The sequence below is a fragment of the Paramisgurnus dabryanus genome, chromosome 8 (genome assembly GCF_030506205.2).
Source record: "Paramisgurnus dabryanus chromosome 8, PD_genome_1.1, whole genome shotgun sequence".
NCBI lineage: Eukaryota > Metazoa > Chordata > Actinopteri > Cypriniformes > Cobitidae > Paramisgurnus > Paramisgurnus dabryanus.
This window is the reverse complement of record NC_133344.1, coordinates 25,950,233-25,971,428: the sequence shown is the minus strand read 5'-3', so window position 1 is coordinate 25,971,428 and position 21,196 is coordinate 25,950,233. Positions and strand designations below refer to the sequence as shown.

At 37.4% G+C, this 21,196-nt stretch overlaps 1 protein-coding gene across 1 annotated transcript in view; it reads right to left on the bottom strand.

Moving 5' to 3' along the window:
- The window catches only part of sorl1 (sortilin-related receptor, L(DLR class) A repeats containing), a 76,247-nt gene extending 56,535 nt beyond the window's left edge, over positions 1–19,712 (bottom strand). Inside the window, exons 1-5 of the mRNA XM_065281237.1 lie at positions 19,420–19,712; positions 10,488–10,604; positions 8,245–8,373; positions 6,346–6,507; positions 4,208–4,275 (exon numbers count right to left, since the gene is read on the bottom strand). Coding sequence (XP_065137309.1) covers positions 4,208–4,275; positions 6,346–6,507; positions 8,245–8,373; positions 10,488–10,604; positions 19,420–19,704 — 761 coding nt within the window. The 5' untranslated portion in view covers positions 19,705–19,712. The remainder of the gene's footprint in view (positions 1–4,207; positions 4,276–6,345; positions 6,508–8,244; positions 8,374–10,487; positions 10,605–19,419) is intronic.
- Between the last annotated feature and the right edge of the window lie 1,484 nt (positions 19,713–21,196).

Below are 21,196 nucleotides of genomic sequence, written 5' to 3'. Positions count from 1 at the left end.
CGACTATGAATAAACGTCTAGAATTTCCTCAGCCTCTAAACTTTCATTGCTATTAACTGTTTTCCCTTTTGTTAAGTACATTTTCTGTTGCATGAAGCAGGTTTCACTTTCAGGTGCACAGGCTTTGCAAACTCTAGATAAAACACAAAGTTTAAACCAAGCACTGTCCAACATCTGATCCTGATCTAAACCAGTTTGGATTTATCTGGATTTGTCGACTCCAAACTTACTCTGAATTTTGAAAATTAAGAGTTTGTTGTTCAAATAGCTTCATGCAACAGACCACAGCCTCAGAAGCATATTTAAAGAAAACAACATAAACATTATTTCTTTCTATACATTAACTCACTGGGGCTCTGTGCAATATGCCATTTAATACAACCAAATGTTAGGGATGGCGAAAACGAAAAATGTTCTTGACCGGCCACCGAGCCTCATTGGCCGGTTGAAACCGGTTAACTGATAGGCCTATTAGTTTAAAATATGCTATGCTATTTAAAATAAACAGCCATTTCGAGCCGCGCCTGCAATTTCGCAACTCGCATCTCTCTGCGCTCTGCCTCCGGCTCACACACACACACAGACCTCACAATACTTTTTAAATCCCCTACAGCGCCAAACATGAGTCCCGCAAACGCGGCGCCGTGCTTAGTTTTGAAATAGTTTAGGTACTAGGTGATCGCGTTGAACTTGAAAATAAAGGCGTTCGTGAAGCTCATTTGAAAATTGCCGCGGCTCATTTAATAAAATGACAGCTCAGAAGAGAGACTGCGCTTTAGTTTGGGGTAGTAATATTAAAGACATAGGATGATCATCATCACCTTTTCTGTTACCACTGAAATATAGATGTAATGTATTTCCAAATCTAAACCCATCTTATGCGGAATGTTGCCTAATAGACTGCAACACGATAAAACCAATGGATTAAACGGGCACCTTCAGAATGTGTAAAAGCACCGACCAAAGCAGGTCTCGCACTGTTTTTGTTCTAGAACAAATGCAGCAAAGATATTTAATGCTTGTATGAGGCATATAGGCCTACGCTGAGTTTTATTTATTTGTGATGAGGTGCGTTCTAATTAACAATGCAATGCAAGTGAACGCGCAGTGCCGGCGCCTTCATGCACGGACCGGTAATTATATACTCTGCTATATTTGCTTTTTATTTAATAAATACATGCATTTTGTTGATTAAACATTTATTAAAATTAGGATACAATTTATACAAAACGAAATTCACTTCAAAGAAATGCTTTCTACAAAGCAAAACTTAATAAAGTGGTAAAAATCATGGCTGAGGATTTACAGAAACAAAACTTACTCTGCACTTTACTGTTAGCCTAAAAGACATAAATGTTAATAATTTGGAACACAACCAGGAGAGACTTTAATTTTAATTATTGTATTACTGTATTTTATTTACTATTCGAATAAAGGAATTTATCAAAAAATAGCCTGTAGCATTTACTTTTCGCAAACCTTGTGAACATGCGAAACCAAAAGCAGTGACCTCACGCCAAATGTTTTTTTATTGGTTTATAAAGTACAAACAGACCAGTTAAAAACTGAGTGTGAGGGATTTGTTCACTTCACACAAAAAGATCTTGGAAAGAAAGAGATGACTAACTGTAGTAGGGTTTAGTCTATAATAGCCCTTTACAGATCCCTTTTTTTAACCGACAACCGACAACTTTGACAGGTTAACGTTGATACGGTCAACCATCGGTCAAACGGTCATCGGTTAACATCCCTACCAAATGTAATATCTTTATTAAGATGATATGCGGACAACATTCAACTTTAGGAAATAAATTAGTTTATGACTTGACAAATTAACTGAGAAAAATGCATTATTATTTCTTTAGGGACAGACAGACAGTCAGATACAGGCAATAGGACCAATGAAAAGGTCTCAAAAAATTCAGAATTTCTTCATTTTGAAGAAAAAAAGAGAGATCGAAGCAGAAAGGCATGAGTAGAGGGAAGAGAGGAAGATGCAGCAGTAGTCCACTGACTTTTCTGCAAACCAAGGTATTTGTATTACATGCAGAGACCAGAGGGAGGTTAAAACAAAAACACATCAGGAGGTTTAAATGTACTGAATGTATCAGGATACAGTATACAGTATTATTACCTTCAATGTAGGGCAAGTTACACTAATTCACTGTTTATATGTATTTAAATGTGCCACCCCTCTCTAAGTCTGTGCCCCAGTCCGGCCCCCCCATGAAAAATTCTCTAGACCCGCCCCTGCTCGTGCAATGGGCTTAATTAACATTCACATTGCTTTTTTGCTAACATCTTTGTGATCTTTGAGCAAACTTTTTAGATATAAAAAGATGGTTCATTAATAATAACATTATTAAACAAAGGGACGGAGAAAGAAAGTGCAGCGCGTGGTCGTGACTTTCAAACCAAGCCAGTTGTTATCGCAATAGAAACGGAGGCACGCAGCTTGAAACTGCACGTGAACATTAGCGCTGACTGACCTTGATCACGGCCGTTTTCCTATCGACTCGGGTTTTACACATAATGTTAATCGGACCCGGTCCTCCGTGAAAACCTCTATGAATACAACTCTGCTCAAGTTCAGAAACATGTTACGCTGAACTCGCTTCATGTCGCACCCAATTCATCGAGAAACAGAGAGCATGTGAACGTACAGCAGACTCATCGGGAGAGAAACGATGTGCTCGCAACCAAAATGCCATTAATAATAAAAAGGCGCAGGCGCTTAAAAGCGATGTGTTTGCATCCCTGATTTAATCAAAATGTGGTTGACAAAGAAACTTTTAAGGAAAAATACAATATGGAGAAGTTACATACAGCACAATTTTTAAGACCCAGACATCAAAATTTAAGACTTTTTTAAGTCTTTTTAAGGTATTATTTCCAAATTCATAAATTCAATGCTTTTAAGGCTTTTTAAGACCCCGCGGGAACCCTGTTAATACAAGTAAAGTCTGGACTTATCAGACAAACATCGACGACTGACCATTTTAAGAAGCTTTCCTGGATCGCAGGACCCGCCCGTCTTAATATTTACCTCCAAAAAAATCAGCCACAACGTGAATTGAAGTTGGCCTTTTTAGTTGCAATAAAAAACATGCATTACAAATTTGTTCTGACACAGAGATGTTATTGATGCTAAAACTGAAATACTGCAAAAATTTCCGTAATGAGCTGTAGTCATAACATTCAAATGAGCTCCGGTCTTTCAGTTGGACTGCATCCTGGAGCATAACGTTAATGGTCCTGGAGAGAAATAAGCCCCGCTCTGTTATTTCTAGTTCCTACATGCTTTCGAAGCCAGTAACTTCTTATGCAAACTCCAAGCAATGGCAGCAACCCAAAGCAGGAGTTTCACATTCCTACTAAACTCTTACATTGCGAAAGACTATCAAACCTCTCCAGATTACATACACAGAGTCACAAATCCTGCATGGAGAGCAAACATTGGATTTACAAGCTGTTCCTTTAAACAGCAATTGAAACCAGAGCGAAAAGTTAACAATAAAACACATCTATTTTAAAAATGCATTTTCACACTGCATCCTTTACCTAAATCCCCAATGCACTGAAACACTATACAAGGTATATCACTTTTAATTTTATGATGTTGATTGGATGGCCTATTTTCACAAGTGTTATGGTGCTGAGAAAATGCAAAACACTGAAGAATTTGGTTGTCTATCAGACTGGTACCAGTCTGTGCGTGTACCTGTGTCAGAAGTGCACAATTCACTTCACAGAGGGTCATGTGAAGACTAACTGACTCACGTCATTTGTTTTTCTTAGTGAGAACATCTGAATTAATAAAAATTTGATAACCTTTATGCAGAGTTTATTTGCAGAGAATTACAAAAGCAAACAAGTGAGTCTGCAAATAAAAAATACATCAACATTTAACCTTTCTAGGAAGGATGAACAATGGGGCTTTAAATGTGCCATAGAATAAAAACTGTATTTACATTAGTACACGTGTATAGGTCAAATGAACTATGCTTTGCAATGCGTTCAACTGTGGGCGTACTCTCACATATGCGTAAAAAACAGACTATATCCAGGACTTTAGCTCCATGACTGCCAAAAGTGCTCCACTGGTAACCGTTTATGGTGTCAGTAATACATAAACAGATAAGAGAAAGTTTTGGAACAGAGAAACCTGCATCTACTCTGTTTAGGGGCTTAATCTTACACAACTTACCAGAAGTAGGACTTCACATGCTCCTGAATCAACACCCACGTCACACCAAAGTCATCTGATTTCCAGAGCTGCAGAAAGAGAAATGAAAGAAAAACAGCAGAAAGAGGAATGAGTTTTGTGAGGTTAAAGTTGTTCCTTTCGTAACATTTAACATGATTCACATTTGTGACGAAATCAGCATTTCATACGAAAAGTTAGGAAAAACACTGCATCGAGCAGAAGTGTAAAGTACTGAAGTATTTTTCCTTTAAATTACTTATTTAAGTATCTTTACTTTATCACAGTGTTTTTTTTTTTTGGCAAATTTTTACCTCAATACATTTCAACGCATAACATTGTACTTTTTCTCAACTACATTTCATCAAAACAAGTTTTTTACCTTTACTACTTTAAGGAACACGCCCACATTTTGGGAATTTAGCTTATTCCCATATCCCCCAGAGATAGATAAGTCCATAAATAACTTTCTCATCCATGTGCGTGCTGTAACTCTGTCTGACGCAGCCCCCGCTAGCTTAGCTTAGCACAAAGACTGGAAGTAAATGGCTCCAGCTAGCATACTGCTCCCAATAAGTGACAAAATAACGTGAACTATATTCTCAGAAGGCAAAGCACTGCTATGTGGGCGGAGTGATTTTTAGCAGCATCCAAGAAGCCCCCTGGTGAGGTGCAGAAAGTTCGGTCAGAGTTGTGCAAATCACTCCGCCCAGAAGCAGTGCTTCGTCTTCTGAGAATATAGTTCCCAGTATGTATACTGTTAAAAGATGTCTGTAACTCATATGACCTTGTTATTTGTACATGGTGTGACTATACAAATCACAACACATAAATAGGAAAATTTTTGCCTTTTTTTGTCACTTATTGGGAGCAGTATGCTAGCAGGAGCCATTCACTTCCAGTCTTTGTGCTAAGCTAAGCTAGTGGGGGCTGAGTCAGACAGAGTTACAGCACTCACGGAAATGAGAAAGGTATTAATGGACTTATCTAACTCTGGGGGATACGGTGAATAAGCTAAATTCCCAAAATGTGGGCATGTTCCTTTAAATACATTCAAATCTAGTACTATTTTATGTATACTTTTACTTTATATAAACTTTTACATGAGTAAAAACACAGAAGAACTAGATTTTTTATATAACTAATTAAGTATTAAAATAAATTTAATATGAAATGTAGTGGAATAAAAAATATGATATTATGCTTCAAAATGTATTGATGTAAAAAAACACCCTGATAAAAAACAGATACTTGATGTACACTTGTATACTTGAGTACTTTACAGCTGTGACTGAGGCCTAGGTCTGTTCAGAAAGTTTTTAACAAGCCTGTTGTCAACCATTTATTTGATTGCTGGTGTTATAAAAAATATTACCCAATTTATAAAACCTGGAAGTATCGCCTTAGGACAAACAGTTCAAACTCTGTTTATGTTTTGATCCTTGCTCTGAATCTGATCTCTATCAAAAATCCTTCACAAAAACACAATTCCCTAAGATTTTTGCTCAAAATTTGGTATGTTTGAAGAAACCTACCCATATTTGAGAGGTGATAAAGGTAACAAATAAAGGTAAGATAAAACTTTTTTTTTGAAAGCAGAGGATCTTTTCTTTTATTTGATATATTGTAGGTTTATATACTTAAAGAAGAACATTTTCTGGAAGGCATAATAACTTTTTTAAGATGTCAAATAAATATTTGGTGTCCATGTGTGTGAAGATTTAGCTCAAAATACCCTATAGATAATTTATTTGTAGTACTTTGTAGGTGTGAGCAAAAATGTGCTGTTTTTGAGTGTGTACTTTTAAATGCAAATGAGCTGATCTCTGCACTAAATGGCAGTGTGGTGGTTGGATAGTGCAGAATAAGGGGTGGTATTATCCCCTTCTGACATCACAAGGGGACCAAATTTTAATGACCTGTTCTTCCACATGCTTGCAGAGAATAGTATACTAAAACTAAGTTAATGGGTTGATCTTTTACACTTTTTTTTAGGTTGACAGAAGCACTGGGGGCCCAATTATAGCACTTACACATGGAAAAGTCAGATTTTCATGATATGTCCCTTTAAGAATCCAGAACGAACATCAGTTTTGTTCCTTGGTTTGTCAAAAGGATGGTTAACAATTGCATAGAATTACCTGTTTATTTGGGTGTGAGCTGTCATAGCCGAGGACCAGGTTAGGCCTCTTACTGTGCAAAAGCAGATCTATGGGCTTGAAGGGGATGGAGAAGCCCTGGATGCTTTTACAGAAGTCAAAGGTGTTCCACAGGTAACTGTTGGTGGTGTCAGTAAACAGGTACTGGAAGAGAAAAATAAAGACAAATAAATAGCAAATTCACTGATCAAGCAAAACTTGAACTTCTGAAATAGGTGACAGCTTTTACAGAAGGTCTTAAAATCCCAATGAAATGAAAACTGACTATTTTTTATTTATGTAATATTGTAGTGTTTATTATAAACAATTTATCCGTGCAAGTTTTTTTATTTATGTGCCCTCAGCAAACTTTAATCTAAAAATGTACTTCCACCCTCTTGTGCCAATCATTCTACAATGACGTCATCTATATACTTGGGTGGGAACATCAATTAACTCCGCCCCCTCCGACTGTCAATCTACTGCCACTTCCATTTCTGAATGAAACGCCTACTTTTCTATATCCAATCAGAGCACAGTGGAAAACACAAGCCACGTCCACTATTTTCCTTGCGTGATATTCTTCAATCGGAATTCCCTCACAACACGGAAGTAAAGTCGATCACAACTTCCGGTTCACTGGGACTTTAAAGCTTCTGTAAACCAAATACATAGTGCAGGCTCTGTTCAGAGGGTTTAAGTTAATAAAAGTTAATAAAATACATATTGTAAAATTTGCCTCTTTTCTTTTTTGGTTCATCTTTTAAAAGCCTTCCCAATAAACTTTTTATCCTCTCGCTGGCCTGATTATGGAAGCAGGACGCCTCTCTCTCCAGATCCAATGAAAAATAAATGACTTAAAAAGAAACTTAACGCTGAACGGAGAAATGAAATAAAAGTGAGTGAGGGAAAAGTATTCTCACGCATGACCTTGGTTGCCAAGTAGTAACCAAGATGTTTTGATTGGCTGTTAGTGCGTTTTTATTGCATTGCTAAGTGTTTGCGGTCTGGTTCACATAAAAAAACTACTTTAAGTGTTTATAACATTCTGGTCCATCCTTCAAAGCAAGGCAGAAAGCAAGTCTGATTACTAAGTAGCAACGTACACCAGATTAATTCAGCCAAATTAAATAAGGAGTATAAATTATGATCCTTGAATTGAGCAATAGTAATAAATCCAGTAGAAAAAGCTGAATTGTTGAACAAACAGGCACAGTATGATTTTAAGTACTCTGGGATCAATCATGAGTGCCTATCACAGTCTTTACACAACTATTTGTATGTCATTTTATTACTCCATCAAAAGGCATTAAAAAGCTCAAGCACCCTGCCAATATCTCTGTTAATTATCCCATCTGTGACAACCCCGATTCAAAATTCCTCTCCGCATGCGGATCAACAGTGCGCATAAATCCTATCACTCAAAATGTAATTAAGAAACTCCGTGCTCCTGCGAAGAGGTCGTATGCTTTACAAATGGCACTGGTAATGCTTTAGGATCAGTCCTTTAGCAGTAAGCAGCAGCTGCAGAGCTGGCCACATCATCGACTCCAGACGAATGGTCACCGTCTGCTGCCATCAGCCCCTGCAAAGACGCAATGCAGGGTCCCACAGCGATGCGGCCACATCTGCAGCTCTGCACTTCAACTCCCATGAGCCTTTGCACCTTGCAGCAACTTATATCAGTCGACTGCAGCAGGTGCACACCAGGGACTGAGATTAAGGAAATAACTTGTATTTTTTCCCAGCCTTTTGATTTGGTATTTTAGATAATAATGTGATCTGTGGGAGTGTGTATAAGTGACTGGACTGGACTGGTTGGAAGCTTGGATTAAAGACAAAAACAAAAAGACCCAGAGATATTTGCACCTACAGCTGAGCTAATTTTTCTTCCGTACTTACACGCTTATTGTCGGCAGGGCTGTGGTAGAACTGGGAGATGACCTGTTTCTTGTCCTCTTTGTCTGCAGACAGTTGAAATTTCTCTGATATGTGGATGAAGGTGGCGCCATAGTCATAGGATACATACACCTGTTTAACAGATGACACAAAGTTTCAAATTGGGACAACTTTTGTAACTAAATAAAAAAATATGTAAACATATGTAAGAATTTGCAAAATGTCGCCTACAAATAAAATGAAAGGAGAACAGATTTTAACTGAGCACTTGAGAATGGAGGTAACCCTTCAATCTGTATAACTCAGAGAGCACTGAAAAACTTGTTAGTTGAGATCTTCTCAAAACTGCAGTTTAAGATTAAATGTGATCAGTATCTTACAGGGCAAGGTTAAGTATATAAAAAAATGAGGTATAGCCACTGCTCAATGGAAACTGATGCTATCTGTGCCTGCCATGGTTACCACCAGTGTTGGCCTACTGTCTTTATAGTGAGATTGTCATATCGTCTGCCTGTGAACTCATTGGTACACAAAAGTATACATGATGCCATTCATCAGAGTACATCATTGATGCCCGGGGATGCTGTAAATTACTTACGAGCCAGGGAATGGCAACAACTCACTCGCTGGTTTAAAACCCGTGCACATAACAACCTCCCTAGTCTGCACACATTTCAAACTCACGTGTGAGAAAAAGTCTGAACCGTGCACATTAGTAGCGCATGTACAAGGAAAAGTCAGAGCATGAGCGAATCATAAGCTCTCTTGGGCAAGGAAAAGCCCACAAGGCTTTTGGAGTGAGGATAAGCATGCAATGTGCGTTGGTGTCGCAAGTGCATGTTATGCAGGAGTGTTAATGCACAAAGATGATAGTATTGTCTATCGAATATCAGCACAATTCTAGTTTCCACAACTAAATGGAGACTCCGCTTTTTTTAAAATATGCTCATTGTCCAGCTCCCCTAGAGTTAAACATTTGTATTTTTAATGTTTTGGAATTCATTCAGCTGATCTCCGGGTCTGGCGGTACCACTTTTAGCTTAGTTTAGCACAATCCATTGAATCTGATTAGACCATCAGCATCGCACTTGAAAATAACCAAAGAGTTTTAATATTTTTCCTATTTAAAACTTGACTCTTCTATAGTTACATCGTGTACTAAGACCGACGGAAAATTAAAAGTTGGCTGCAGGAGGCGCAATGATATTACACAGCACCCGAAAGTAGTCCCCTTGGTAAATTTCAATAGCAGGGGACTATTTCCGGGCATTGCATATTATCATCGCGCCTCCTGCAGCCATGGTTAAGCAGTAAAAGAGTATAGTTCCTAGCCATATCGGCTTAGAAAATCACAACTTTTAATTTTCCGTCGGTCTTAGTACACGATGTCACTACAGAAGAGTCGAGTTTTAAATAGGACAAATATCGAAACTTTTTGGTTATCTTTGAGCACGATGCTATCGGTCTAATCAGAATCAATAGATTATTCTAAGCTATGCTAAAAGTGGTACCGCCAGATCCGGAGATCAGCTGAATGGATTCCAAAATAGTAAAAATCAAATGTTTAACGCTAGGGGAGCTGGAAAATTAGCATATTTGTTTTTTTAAAGGTGGAGTCTCCCTTTAAGATCAATAAATGTCCATGAAGTATTTCTTCAATAAAGGATTTTACTATATATTACATATGCATTTTATCATCATGCGTGCTCCGTGGGAATCAAACCTGTGACCTTTTGCTTTGCTAACACAATGCTCTACACCAATAGAGCTACAGGAACACAGAAAATTAAAAGCTTTAGTCACTACTAGGGCTGCGCAATATATCGCAAATGTGATATGGCAATATGCATATTGTAATAGTTTGCAATAACTAAATAACTTTAATTCTTCAAAAGGGTAAAAAATAGTAAGTCTTAGCAAACAGTCTGTAACACGAATGAGTGCTTGTGTACAGAATTCAGTATTTAGACATATTTTAATTACATCAAATTGATTTTACAAACTTAAAGCATTGTCACATTGCATCGTTAATTGCATCATTTAGCAAGTAATTGCATATCGTTTCCCATTCAATATCATGCAGCCCTATTTACTACTTTCAATTTACCTAAACCTTAATGCTAATTTTAAAATGTCATTCGTATGCTTTACATGACCATAAGAGACCTGGACTCATGTCCTAAATTGTATTATTTAGTGTAGACAGCAGGGTTTTAAAAATAAAGACAAAGTATGCGTATACTTACAGAGCTTGTTTTGGGGTCTGTGGCACCAACGCTGTCTCTCGCCAACGCTACTATAACATCGCTCTTTTCCCCGGCCCAGTGGACGACCATCTGATTATGAGAGTCATTCAGGTTGGCCTGTGAATACAAAACAGTGTGACGCACAATCACAAACTGAACCTTTTCACTCCACACTAAAATTACAAGATTTACAAAACAAATTAATTTCTATGCGATAACAATGCTTGATTTCAAAGAGGTTTGACCATTTCTGTTCCTACTAGGTCATTTCGCAGTGATAACTAAAATAATTTTGTATTTGACATTGTCTATAGCATGTGCACGTGTAGACTTTTGAAAAAATGAAAACAAACAGACTGACAGACAGACACACACACACACACAAACAATAGGCAGAAACAAGCTGAACTAAACCACAAAGGCAGGAAAATAAAAACTTTGGGCAGGCTGCGGTGCCCCAATTTGAACTGCGGAACAAAGAAATGTGTGTCATCTTTTCATGTCCTCCCCCCACCTCCCTGCTACAAAGTGTCATCTTTAATTCAGAAGTCTGCAGTAGGACCACGGGATCCACAAATGACATCTCAAATGTCTCCTGTCAGACATAATTGAGAACAAGCACAACGTTGTCTTTGTAATGTAGCAACTCGGTAATGTAAACCAATGTAAACTCAAACACCGCCTCTTGTTTCTTTCAGTCTAAGGAAGACTGCTTAAACTCATTAGCAAACAATGGGTTTACTTATTCAACATTAGCACTCACTGTTTGAAAGGTAAATACCAGATGACAGACTTGAAGTAAACACTTAATGTGTGTTTTGTCAGTTCGCTAGGAAAACATTTCCATATGTTACTACTTCAACAGATTCATGTGCTCAGTCAGACAGAGAAAAGTATTGATATTGCTTTGGCTAAGTAGCTTCTTGTTTTAGGCAAATGAACAGTGACTCAACTACCTCAAAATTAATATACAGACATATGTTAATTCGATAAGACACAGCAGTAAATATCTCTGCCTTTTAGGCCTGTTTGACAAACAGGACACAACTGTAGCATTTTAAGCCATTAGGGAAACATATAGCAGTAGTTTAGTCCTGAACGGGTGTGCCTCATAAGTCAAAAGTAAAGCTTTTTTGTGATACGTTTTAGTTTAGCTAGTAATTTGATGCTATAGAAATGGGACGTGTCTTTATGATTGGCGTGGTTGAACTGGGTGCGCAATGGAAGAAGGTGTCTTTGCGTCGTCCATCTTTTTTACAGTCTATGGTCCTGAAACACTTGGCAGACACCTTTAAAGCAACAATATATTACGATAGGGGCGCACAAATTATTGAAATAGCACAAATGTGCATAGTGCAATATGCATATCGCAATGGTTTGCAATAATTGAGCAGCTTAATTCTGCAAAAAGTAATGTATGGTCAAAGTTTTAGGTCAATGCAGATAACATAATATATGGCAGGCGCATTTTAGTTGAGATATGCGTCCGAAATGTGCATGCAGTGAAATTTATTTAATTTTTGTCCGTTTGTTTTTATGCAACACTAAAACACACTTGTTCACTTTGTTGTGAGGCTTTTCCTTAAAATATGAAACATACTGTATGTTGTATTGTTTCTAAAGTACATGTTAAAGTAGTTAAAACTGGTTAGCGCTAAAGAAATACCGCACCGCACAACCAAATACCGTTTTATCAAGCATGGTATAGCATATCGCATTTTTTCTTCAATTTTACACAGCCTTATTTAATACATGTGTTAATCAGTATGTGTTGCCTGAGATTTAACCCATAACATTTGCATTGCTATAGAACCTACTAGTATTCCACAGTTCTGACAATTATGTGTATAACATGGGAAGATGTTATTAAATAAACACCAAAGTATTTATCAAATGCTTCTTGCTGACTGATCCAATTCGCCCTTTCAAAAGTTATACGTCCCACAACATGTCACCAGAATGCATATAAGAGCTTTTCCCACAAGCGTGCCAACAATCACAGAGCAAATGGTTGCAACCTGATCCACCTAACCCTGCCAAACTCTTGACTCTGTTTATTTAATGCGGTTTAGAGGGTCGTCTGCAACCTCTCGCTATTCTTCAAATAGAACTGCTAATCTAACAGCACCCTTGTCTCCCAACACAGCAATCTTTCAAACGCACGGACAATAAGACCATGCCGAATAAATTTAAATCATTAGGACCGCAAAGGTCATGGGTTCGATCCAGGGAAATGTCAATTCTGGCTTGTCTTCTTAAAAAAAGCGATGAACGAAATGAGAGACTGTACAAATGAAATCACTTCAAAATGTTAATTTTCTTATATATAATTGAGCATGGAAGTGAGAGAGCCAGAGCAAGAAAGTATAAGCGCTTTCAAGCAAGCATTTCACTGCTTGAAACAATGACATCATCGCTGCAGCACTAATGTTTGAGCCAACAGTGCTGTTTTCCTGCAACCTACCAGTTTACTTCTGGCAGATGACCATACATGTTTCACCATGAATTAAATATGGGTTAACCACACACTTAATATTTCTGTGTCCGTAACCAAAGGAAAACCAAAGAGTCATTATCTTGTTAAAGCCCTAATGTACAGTTAAAGCCCTGTTTCATTACTGCAATATGGATAAGTAGCATATGGGACCATTACAGGGTTGTGTTGTGCTACTATGTGAAAGTCAGATATAAATATCCATCTATGAATGCTATTTAAACAAATCATATATCAACCATCAAAAAATGCATATTAACATATAAGACTAACATTGGGTTGACTTATGATTTTCACCCGGATATACTTTGATATTTGTTGTGGGATCAGGAAATAAAGCATTATGAAGACGATGTGATTCGTCTGTGTTGGTTTGGTTTCACCTTGAACACAAAGTGATAATAATACAAGATTAGGCAGCTTCAGAAAAACCGAAACTAAACCGGTAAGCTGTTCCAACAAGTTCCAGTAATGCTACCGGGAATTGTTTCCACACATCCGCATGTATGATTCTGTCCATCCCCAGGGTTTCAACGTTTAATCCACAACAATACAACACTCTAAAAAAAGGAGGTGTTAATTTTTAAACGTGAGCTCCAGAAAGTCGTTTATCATTTGCATAAAGTTGAATTTTTTCAACTTTGTTGTAGCTGGACACGCCCACTTCTTGTCAGCAACGGTCACGGTGCTTGTGTCACCTAAAGTCACCAAGCTTTCAATAAAATGAATGAAATAATGATCCTCTGCCGTTGCTAATTGCTGGCAGTGTGCATGCAGATTAAGATTAATAACACATGCTGCGTCCTAATTTGACTAATTTTACTATACCCTAAAAGAATGAACTGCTTTGCAATGGGAAAGTATATACAATTTACAATGTATAAAAAGAGGGTACAAATACCAGGACATAGGTAATGCATAATGGAGGCATTTCAGCTTTTCCCTAATTCATTATTTCTTATGTAATATTTACTGTATTGTAATTGTTAATTCAGTAAAGCACTAAATCACAACACTTCTCCCTCTTACAGTGAGTTCTGGATCATATCTGGTGTTACAGTGCACATAGATTTTCACATGACAACTACATGATTAATGGCAAAAAATACAATGATTAATACATCCAATGTTACGTAAGGTTATCTTTTATGTAGTGATTACTGTAAATATGAGTGCATATTGATGGCTGCCATTGTTTCCCCTCACTGGGGACTGCGGCACATACGTTTCTGGCACAAAGTCCACAAATTCCTCTTTTCAGGCATTTAGGCATTCTGTAGAAGCATAGCACAGGATTGTTAAGACAGTTTGTGCCTTTTTTTGCACAACAACTATTTAGTATTTAGGCTAACCTAAAGAAATCACTTACTTCTTAACCTGCGGACAACATTAGTGCTCTCTTGCCCTCCAGCGGGCCATACCCCTAACTAATTGACGCCTCATGAAAACGATCAATTGCTAATAGCTGTATTTGGTGCGTTGTAGCAGGACTCGTGTTAAAGCAAATGTTTCAACATATTAGAGGTACTTTCTCCCTTGCATGAAATAACTTTACATACCACATGTATTGCATTTGCCAATGCGATCATCTTTTTTCACAACCAAACTTGAAGGTTTGCTTTACAGTGCCGATTATAATAAACTGTAATAAAGGTCCTTGTTGCAGGTCTTGGCAGACAGATACAACTGTAAAATGCTCACTGCTGTTTATTGTGCAAGAATGATTGAAAAAAGTCAGGAATCGATAAACAGAATCGACATGCGCACGTCCTATTGAATCCCCGTTTATTTATTTTTATTTTTTTAAACGGTTCTCGATACCCAAAACTACTTACAAATGATAAAACCAAATAAACCAACTTGTTTGAACGTGTCTTGGCCCTACAGCTGCTAGGAAACAGGTTTCCCTCATTGAAGGTTCGCATTTCTTAGAAATAGCCTGATAAAATAAATCAAATCAGTATTTTGTGTCCATATATTTACTTATGGAGTGCCCTTTTTTCTCTCTCACAGCACCCAGATGCATTCTCAGGTACCAACATTTGGTACCAATTGTGTTAATGTGAATCGGTAATCTGTAAAGGTACATTCACATTATAAGTGACTAGCAGTAGCAGAGCGACGCGATCTCATTGATTTCAATAGAAGCCCGGCGGCATCCGGCAACACGAGCGACAGTAACTGTTGACGGCTTGATGGGCGTGTCCAGTCGCGCGACAAAGTTGAGAAATGTTTAACTTTATGCAAATTATGAGTGACATTCGGGAGCACCTACCAATGAGAACGAAGCAGGGGAGTTCACGTCATCCGTCTCTCATCAGTTACTGGAGTGGACGTTACTCTTTTGTTTATAACAACTAGATATAGAAACGCCTCTTTTGAAAGAGACGAGCGACACACAGCGACAAAGTCGTTTATAATGTGAATGCGACTGACATAAATCGGTCGGTGCTCTTAAAAGTACAGACTTTGGTATCCAACTCTATGTGTAAAAAGTGGGATAATGTACATCCAACCGGTTGTTATCGCAATTAAATACCTAAAGGGTGATACAAATAAAGCTGCCTAAAAGATTATTCAAAGCGATGCTGTAGAACAGGGGTCCCGCCAACCTTTTTTACATCGCAGACCAGTTTCAGCTTGACATTTTTTGTAGTGGACTGGAGTGTGTTGTGCGAGTGAGATTCGCGTTTTGCAGATACCTGCTCCATCACTTATTTTTAGTGGCTGTTAGTGCTGAAAACACTACTTTGTGAAATGTTTTAAATGAAAGTAAAGATCAAAGAACCAGAGGTGTAACTTACATTTGCACTGTAGTATTGTTGCCAACGCCATGTCGTGGACACGCTGTGTTTTTCCTTGCAAAAGGCAAACTACTTTGTTTGGCCTTCCAATAGAGAAAATAATAAGATATCAATCGTTAAGTTTTAGTTACAACATTGTTCCAGAACAGTACAGCTCAAATATCAGATTGTATGCTGGGCATTTACTTGTTTCCTGAACATGGGAGAGTACACTGGATGTGCAAAAAGGCTTCGTTTAAAAACTGGAGCCATTCCAACTTGGCAAGTACAGTCTGGCTCTTATTTCACAACCTGTAAGTCGCCTATGTTTTCATATTAAAGAATTTCCTACTGACGATTCAAACTTGAGTTTTAAGCAGTGTACCCTACTGAAAAATCCAGCAAAAGCTGGTAGCTGGTTTTAGCTGGTTTAAGGTGGCAGTAGCTGGTTAAAGCAGGTCCTCACAGCCTGGAAAACCGGTCGAGCTGGTGGGTCAGCTGGTCTTCCAGCCTGACCAGCTAAGTCCAGCTAGACCAGCTTAAAGTGACCAAAACACAGTTAAACCAGCTTGCTACACCAGCAAAACCAGCTAAAACCAAGCTGGAAGACTTATGCTTATGCTGGTCTTAGTTGGATTTTCCAGAAGGGTAGATTAGCGCTTGGTGTTTGTCATTTCTACGATTGCAAATGCAGACATGGTTTTAATGTTTAAGTATCCTTACCTTACCAATCTGTAACGTTCTGCTCAAGTCACGCTTGTAAAGTTAATCGATCAGCTTGGTCATTTTCGTTTTTAGATTCAGGCTCGTATTAATAAGGTAGTAAAGATGATATTATCTCATTTCACTATTGCTTTGGGAGCTCATCTTTCAAAAATGTTAAGGAGCGTCACATTTCCGTTGACGCAATTTAAGGTATTCAGCAAATTACAATGCACTGGATAACTGGCCAATCAGATCACACCGTGCGTTCTCAGAACGATGAGCTTTGTACAAATCAATACGTTACAGAAAGATATGTTACAATAATATACGGTATGTGCAAAATAATGTGTTTTTGAACCATAAACCACCCAAACACATTGCATTAAACTATATACGCAAAGTAATGTGCTTTTTAGGCACTAAATATTGCCCCTTTAAGAGTGTACAAGATCCATGGCTGTCCATTATCCCATACTTACATAATGACTTCACATGACTCACATAAAGGCTTATTGAGCTCAAACTTATCCTGCTTAATATGAGGTAATGTCAAGCTCATATTAAGAAAAGAGTGTTATTGTACCTTTCTATTCAGCATCGTTACATAAACAAATCTGTATTTGCTTGCCAACTGTCTACACAGTTTACATATACACAGCTTTATATATCAGGGAACAAAGGGTTCAAGATCTAGGCCGAAAAAATGAACAAAATTTACTTGGAGTTTTGTTGAAAATGAAAGCACAACATTCTTCTATTAAAGAGTTATTGCCTGGAGCTGCTGAGTCACACGGTGAAACATTTACAATGCAACTGTTAAAGAAGAACAAGAATTCTCCATAAGTATTAAAATTGTGAAAAATTAAAAGGTTTTTATTGTTTTTTAGTATAAAATCATTTCCAGTATAAGGCTTTTAATGAACTGCATATTCATGCCCATGACTTGCTTGTCACAACAACGAAGACAACATCAACAAATGCCCTCAAGAGTATGGAAGCCTTTTGCTTTGTCACCTGACAGACAAAAAGTCATCTGATGTCTATTTGTTTACCTAACACTGCTTCTCTGTATGTGCCAAAAACAACACATAAACCAAAAGGTTTGAAAGAGAGAAGGAAGGAAGGGGGGTCAGGATGGGAAATCTTAATTGGATCATCTGAGGGGGTTATTCTCCTCATAGCAACTGAATGGACTCCATCCAAGACACTAAAAACAGTTCATAGAGGATTTCCTGTACACGCTACAGGCCAAAAAAGTCACTAATCTTAGCTGTCGCCCACCGCTGTAACTACACATGAAATAGAGAAGAGAGAGTTACTGTTTACAATGGTATTACGTCCTGCTTGATTTTAAACAAGGACACAATATTTCTTTTGTTATAAAAACATTTCTCCGTTATAAAACAGGGCAGGCATTTGACATCTCAGGTCACTAATTCAAAATGTAGGGTAAGAGATGTAACTTTGGTTCAGATTTTTACTGGCCCTGCCAAAATTATCACCGACTAGTCATTATGGCTTTTGACCATGTAACAAATAAGGTTATAACATTAAAAAAATACTATCCTACATCATAAATTTCAAATATTATATAAGACAAGTAAACAGTGAGTATCAAAATAATAAAAGTATGTGCAATAGCACAAAAAACAGAACAATCATACAAATGAAAAAATTCCAAATTGATCTAATGGTACTGTACTGCATTATTATTTTTAGCCTCAAATTAATAAACTACTGAATGTCTATTCCACACGTAGTGATACTTTCATTCCAAAAAGGATATCAAAGCCTTAGATCAAACAAGTAGTTCAAACTCACTATAATGATGTTATGATTTAAACTCTTTAAAAGAGGTTAACCAACTCCTACAAAAACCACAAACACCTGTATGTTACCAATCACAATAAGTTATCACTAATCGGTGCAGTGACCATTCAGTGGTTACACACTTCATCAAGGTGTCAAAAACATAAAGGATGTAAATTCAAGGCAGAGCCAGACACGGTTGCATGTCAGACTAAACCAACAAGTCTTGAGCAAGTTAAAAATGTTTAAGAGGTTTATTTCAAAGCAAGACTAGTTATGCCTCTCTGGCTTGTCAGTGCTTGCATAACAAAGCTGCTTCCCATAAACAGGCAATATGTCATGCATTTTATAGTAACATAGATGAAAAGACTGTGTTTCATCCAGGAACATTTAACCGTGATATCCAAACGCTTATCACCTTAACAAGATGCATGTATGTTTACATATAAATATTTATATAACAGCACTCAATAATTATTAGATGTCAAATAAATGCTTCCTTGTTTATATTCTTGAAGGAGAATCCATTACATATCATCACTACATAATGTAGGAGTGTGTTAAAGAGAAAATAAATAAACATTCAATATATGGATGTGTATGTTATCAGCAAGTAATTTGGCATAACATAATTTCCATCTACTTGTACCAACTGTTCTGGGATACATAATGCCTTCCTATGTATACATGTGCCTAATGAAAATGAAAGTGTGATGAAGGAAAAAATTTACGCTTTCTATAGTATATATATATGTATAAAAAAAATTATCCTATCAAATTCCTTAGTATAATATACTAGACAAGGTGACGGTTGTTATTATTTAGACGAAAATGCAAAGGATGTGAGCTGACCTGTCCACAGTAAGTTTTCACACACATATCAAGTCCTTTTTATATTACTACATCTAAAAATGACTACTGATATTTAATATTCATATACTTGCATTATAATCGTGACGAGGATCTTTCTGTGAATTTTTTTTTTTACTGTGACAAACAGGTACATTACGCCTCCAAAGGTGAACAGCACACAAACTACAGCTTGAATATGAATGCAGTGTTTTACAAGGCTGTGCAAAAGCTGACGTTCTTGCCGTTATCCCAATGCAATTCCTCATAAATTAACGCAAGGCTCGCTTACCCTCGCATAAACCTTTGGCACGGGTGATCCAGCAGCATTCCGCCGTGCGCGATGCTGATGCGCGACTGAAGCGTCTCTGACTTCTCGCTCCAGACGCACGACGCGACTTTCTGCACGGTCCAGGTGTGCACTCACTTGAGAAAAACCCCTATCCTGTGGCAGCATGAACCTCTGGTCATGGTGAAGTCGAAGCGTGGAGGAGATCGAGCAAGGAATAAGTAACAATAACAGATATATGGCACAGAGACTGAGCACCAGCATCTTGCGTGTCTGCCCTGACGCCATATTTGTGTATGTTTAACTGTGAAATGTGAACGAGCGCCTCTAGCGGTCAACTACATTAACGCTCATTCCCATGGATATGGTACGATGAATATTGTAGGACAGTAATAAAAAAAAAAAAAGGGCTTATCCGTCCACTCTTAATATACAATTGTATTGATAATGTAATCATTTAATATGCACTATATGTTTAATTGTCCATCCTAACAAGCAACCATTATCCTATTTGTAGTTTTTGGCATGCCATCATTTCCATTTAGCAATGTCCCATACGATAAAATGTCACCATGACTCGCATTTTGTGTGATATAAGCAAATTATAAAACTAAAAACGAGAATGATAAGAATGGTTATCTCTATTACTGAATGCATATTTGCTGCTTAAAACTAATTTTAACCATTGCTTTAAATTAAACAAGCATGTCTTATGAAATATTCACAGTGATCACACAAGACACGAATCACAGGATGTTTTCATCACAATGTACCTTCAATAAATGAAATTATTGGTACAAAGACGGTCAATACCACCATCTACTGTTTAAACTTCGCAAACGCGGTTGCTTTCCCATTTAACTTAAACTGACGGTTTTTAATTCGTTTATTACAATACATTTCACTTTAGATTGAATTGTATAATAAAGGTTTTAAAGATTTAGTTTTATAAAAAAAATTTACTGACCAAACACTCCTACACACAGACGAGCACTGCTACTCAAGTCGAACAATATTAACTTTATCAAATATATTTATATATATATATATATATAGGGTTTTTAAGTGATTTTGCAGTCAATCTGCCCATTAGAATCGTGGTTTACCTTTTAAATTGTAAAATATTTTAAATATTAATCAGGAGGCTTCGCGTGTGGGCACGCGCGTTTCTGCGGGCACGTGATTATAGTCAGGTTTTAAAGTAACGGTCATTGTCGTGTCAGTTGATTAGATAAACTGTGGCAAACAGAAGACCGAGCGACCTCAAAAGTTATAAGGAATCAATTTCTGGTATTTACCTCATTTACTCTCCTCAATTAATGATATTCCATTGTCAGTTTTAAGATTAATTTCGATATTTTCTCATATTACGAACATAGTAAAGTCTAGACAAAACAAACAAATATTTTGTATAACAAGTAGAAGAGAATGTAAAGGATACATTAGTTTTAGGTTAACAGATGCTCACCTACTGAAAAAAAAACAGCTAATTTTGCTGGTGTAGCAAGCTAGTCTAACGTTAGCTGTGTTTTGGTCACTTTTTGCCAGGCTGGGAGGACCAGCTTAAACAAGCTAAACCCAACTACCAGCATACGCTGGTTTTAGCTGTATTTTTAGGAGGGCAATGCAAAGATTAAATAAATCTCCCAGTTGGTAGCCTACTACAGTAGTTCTCAAACTGAGGGCCAGGGCCCCCAGGGGGTCCGCAAGATTTTGCCAGGGGGCCCCAGTTTTGTGACATTTTATAAAATACATTCATTTATGTGTAATAAAACCTTAA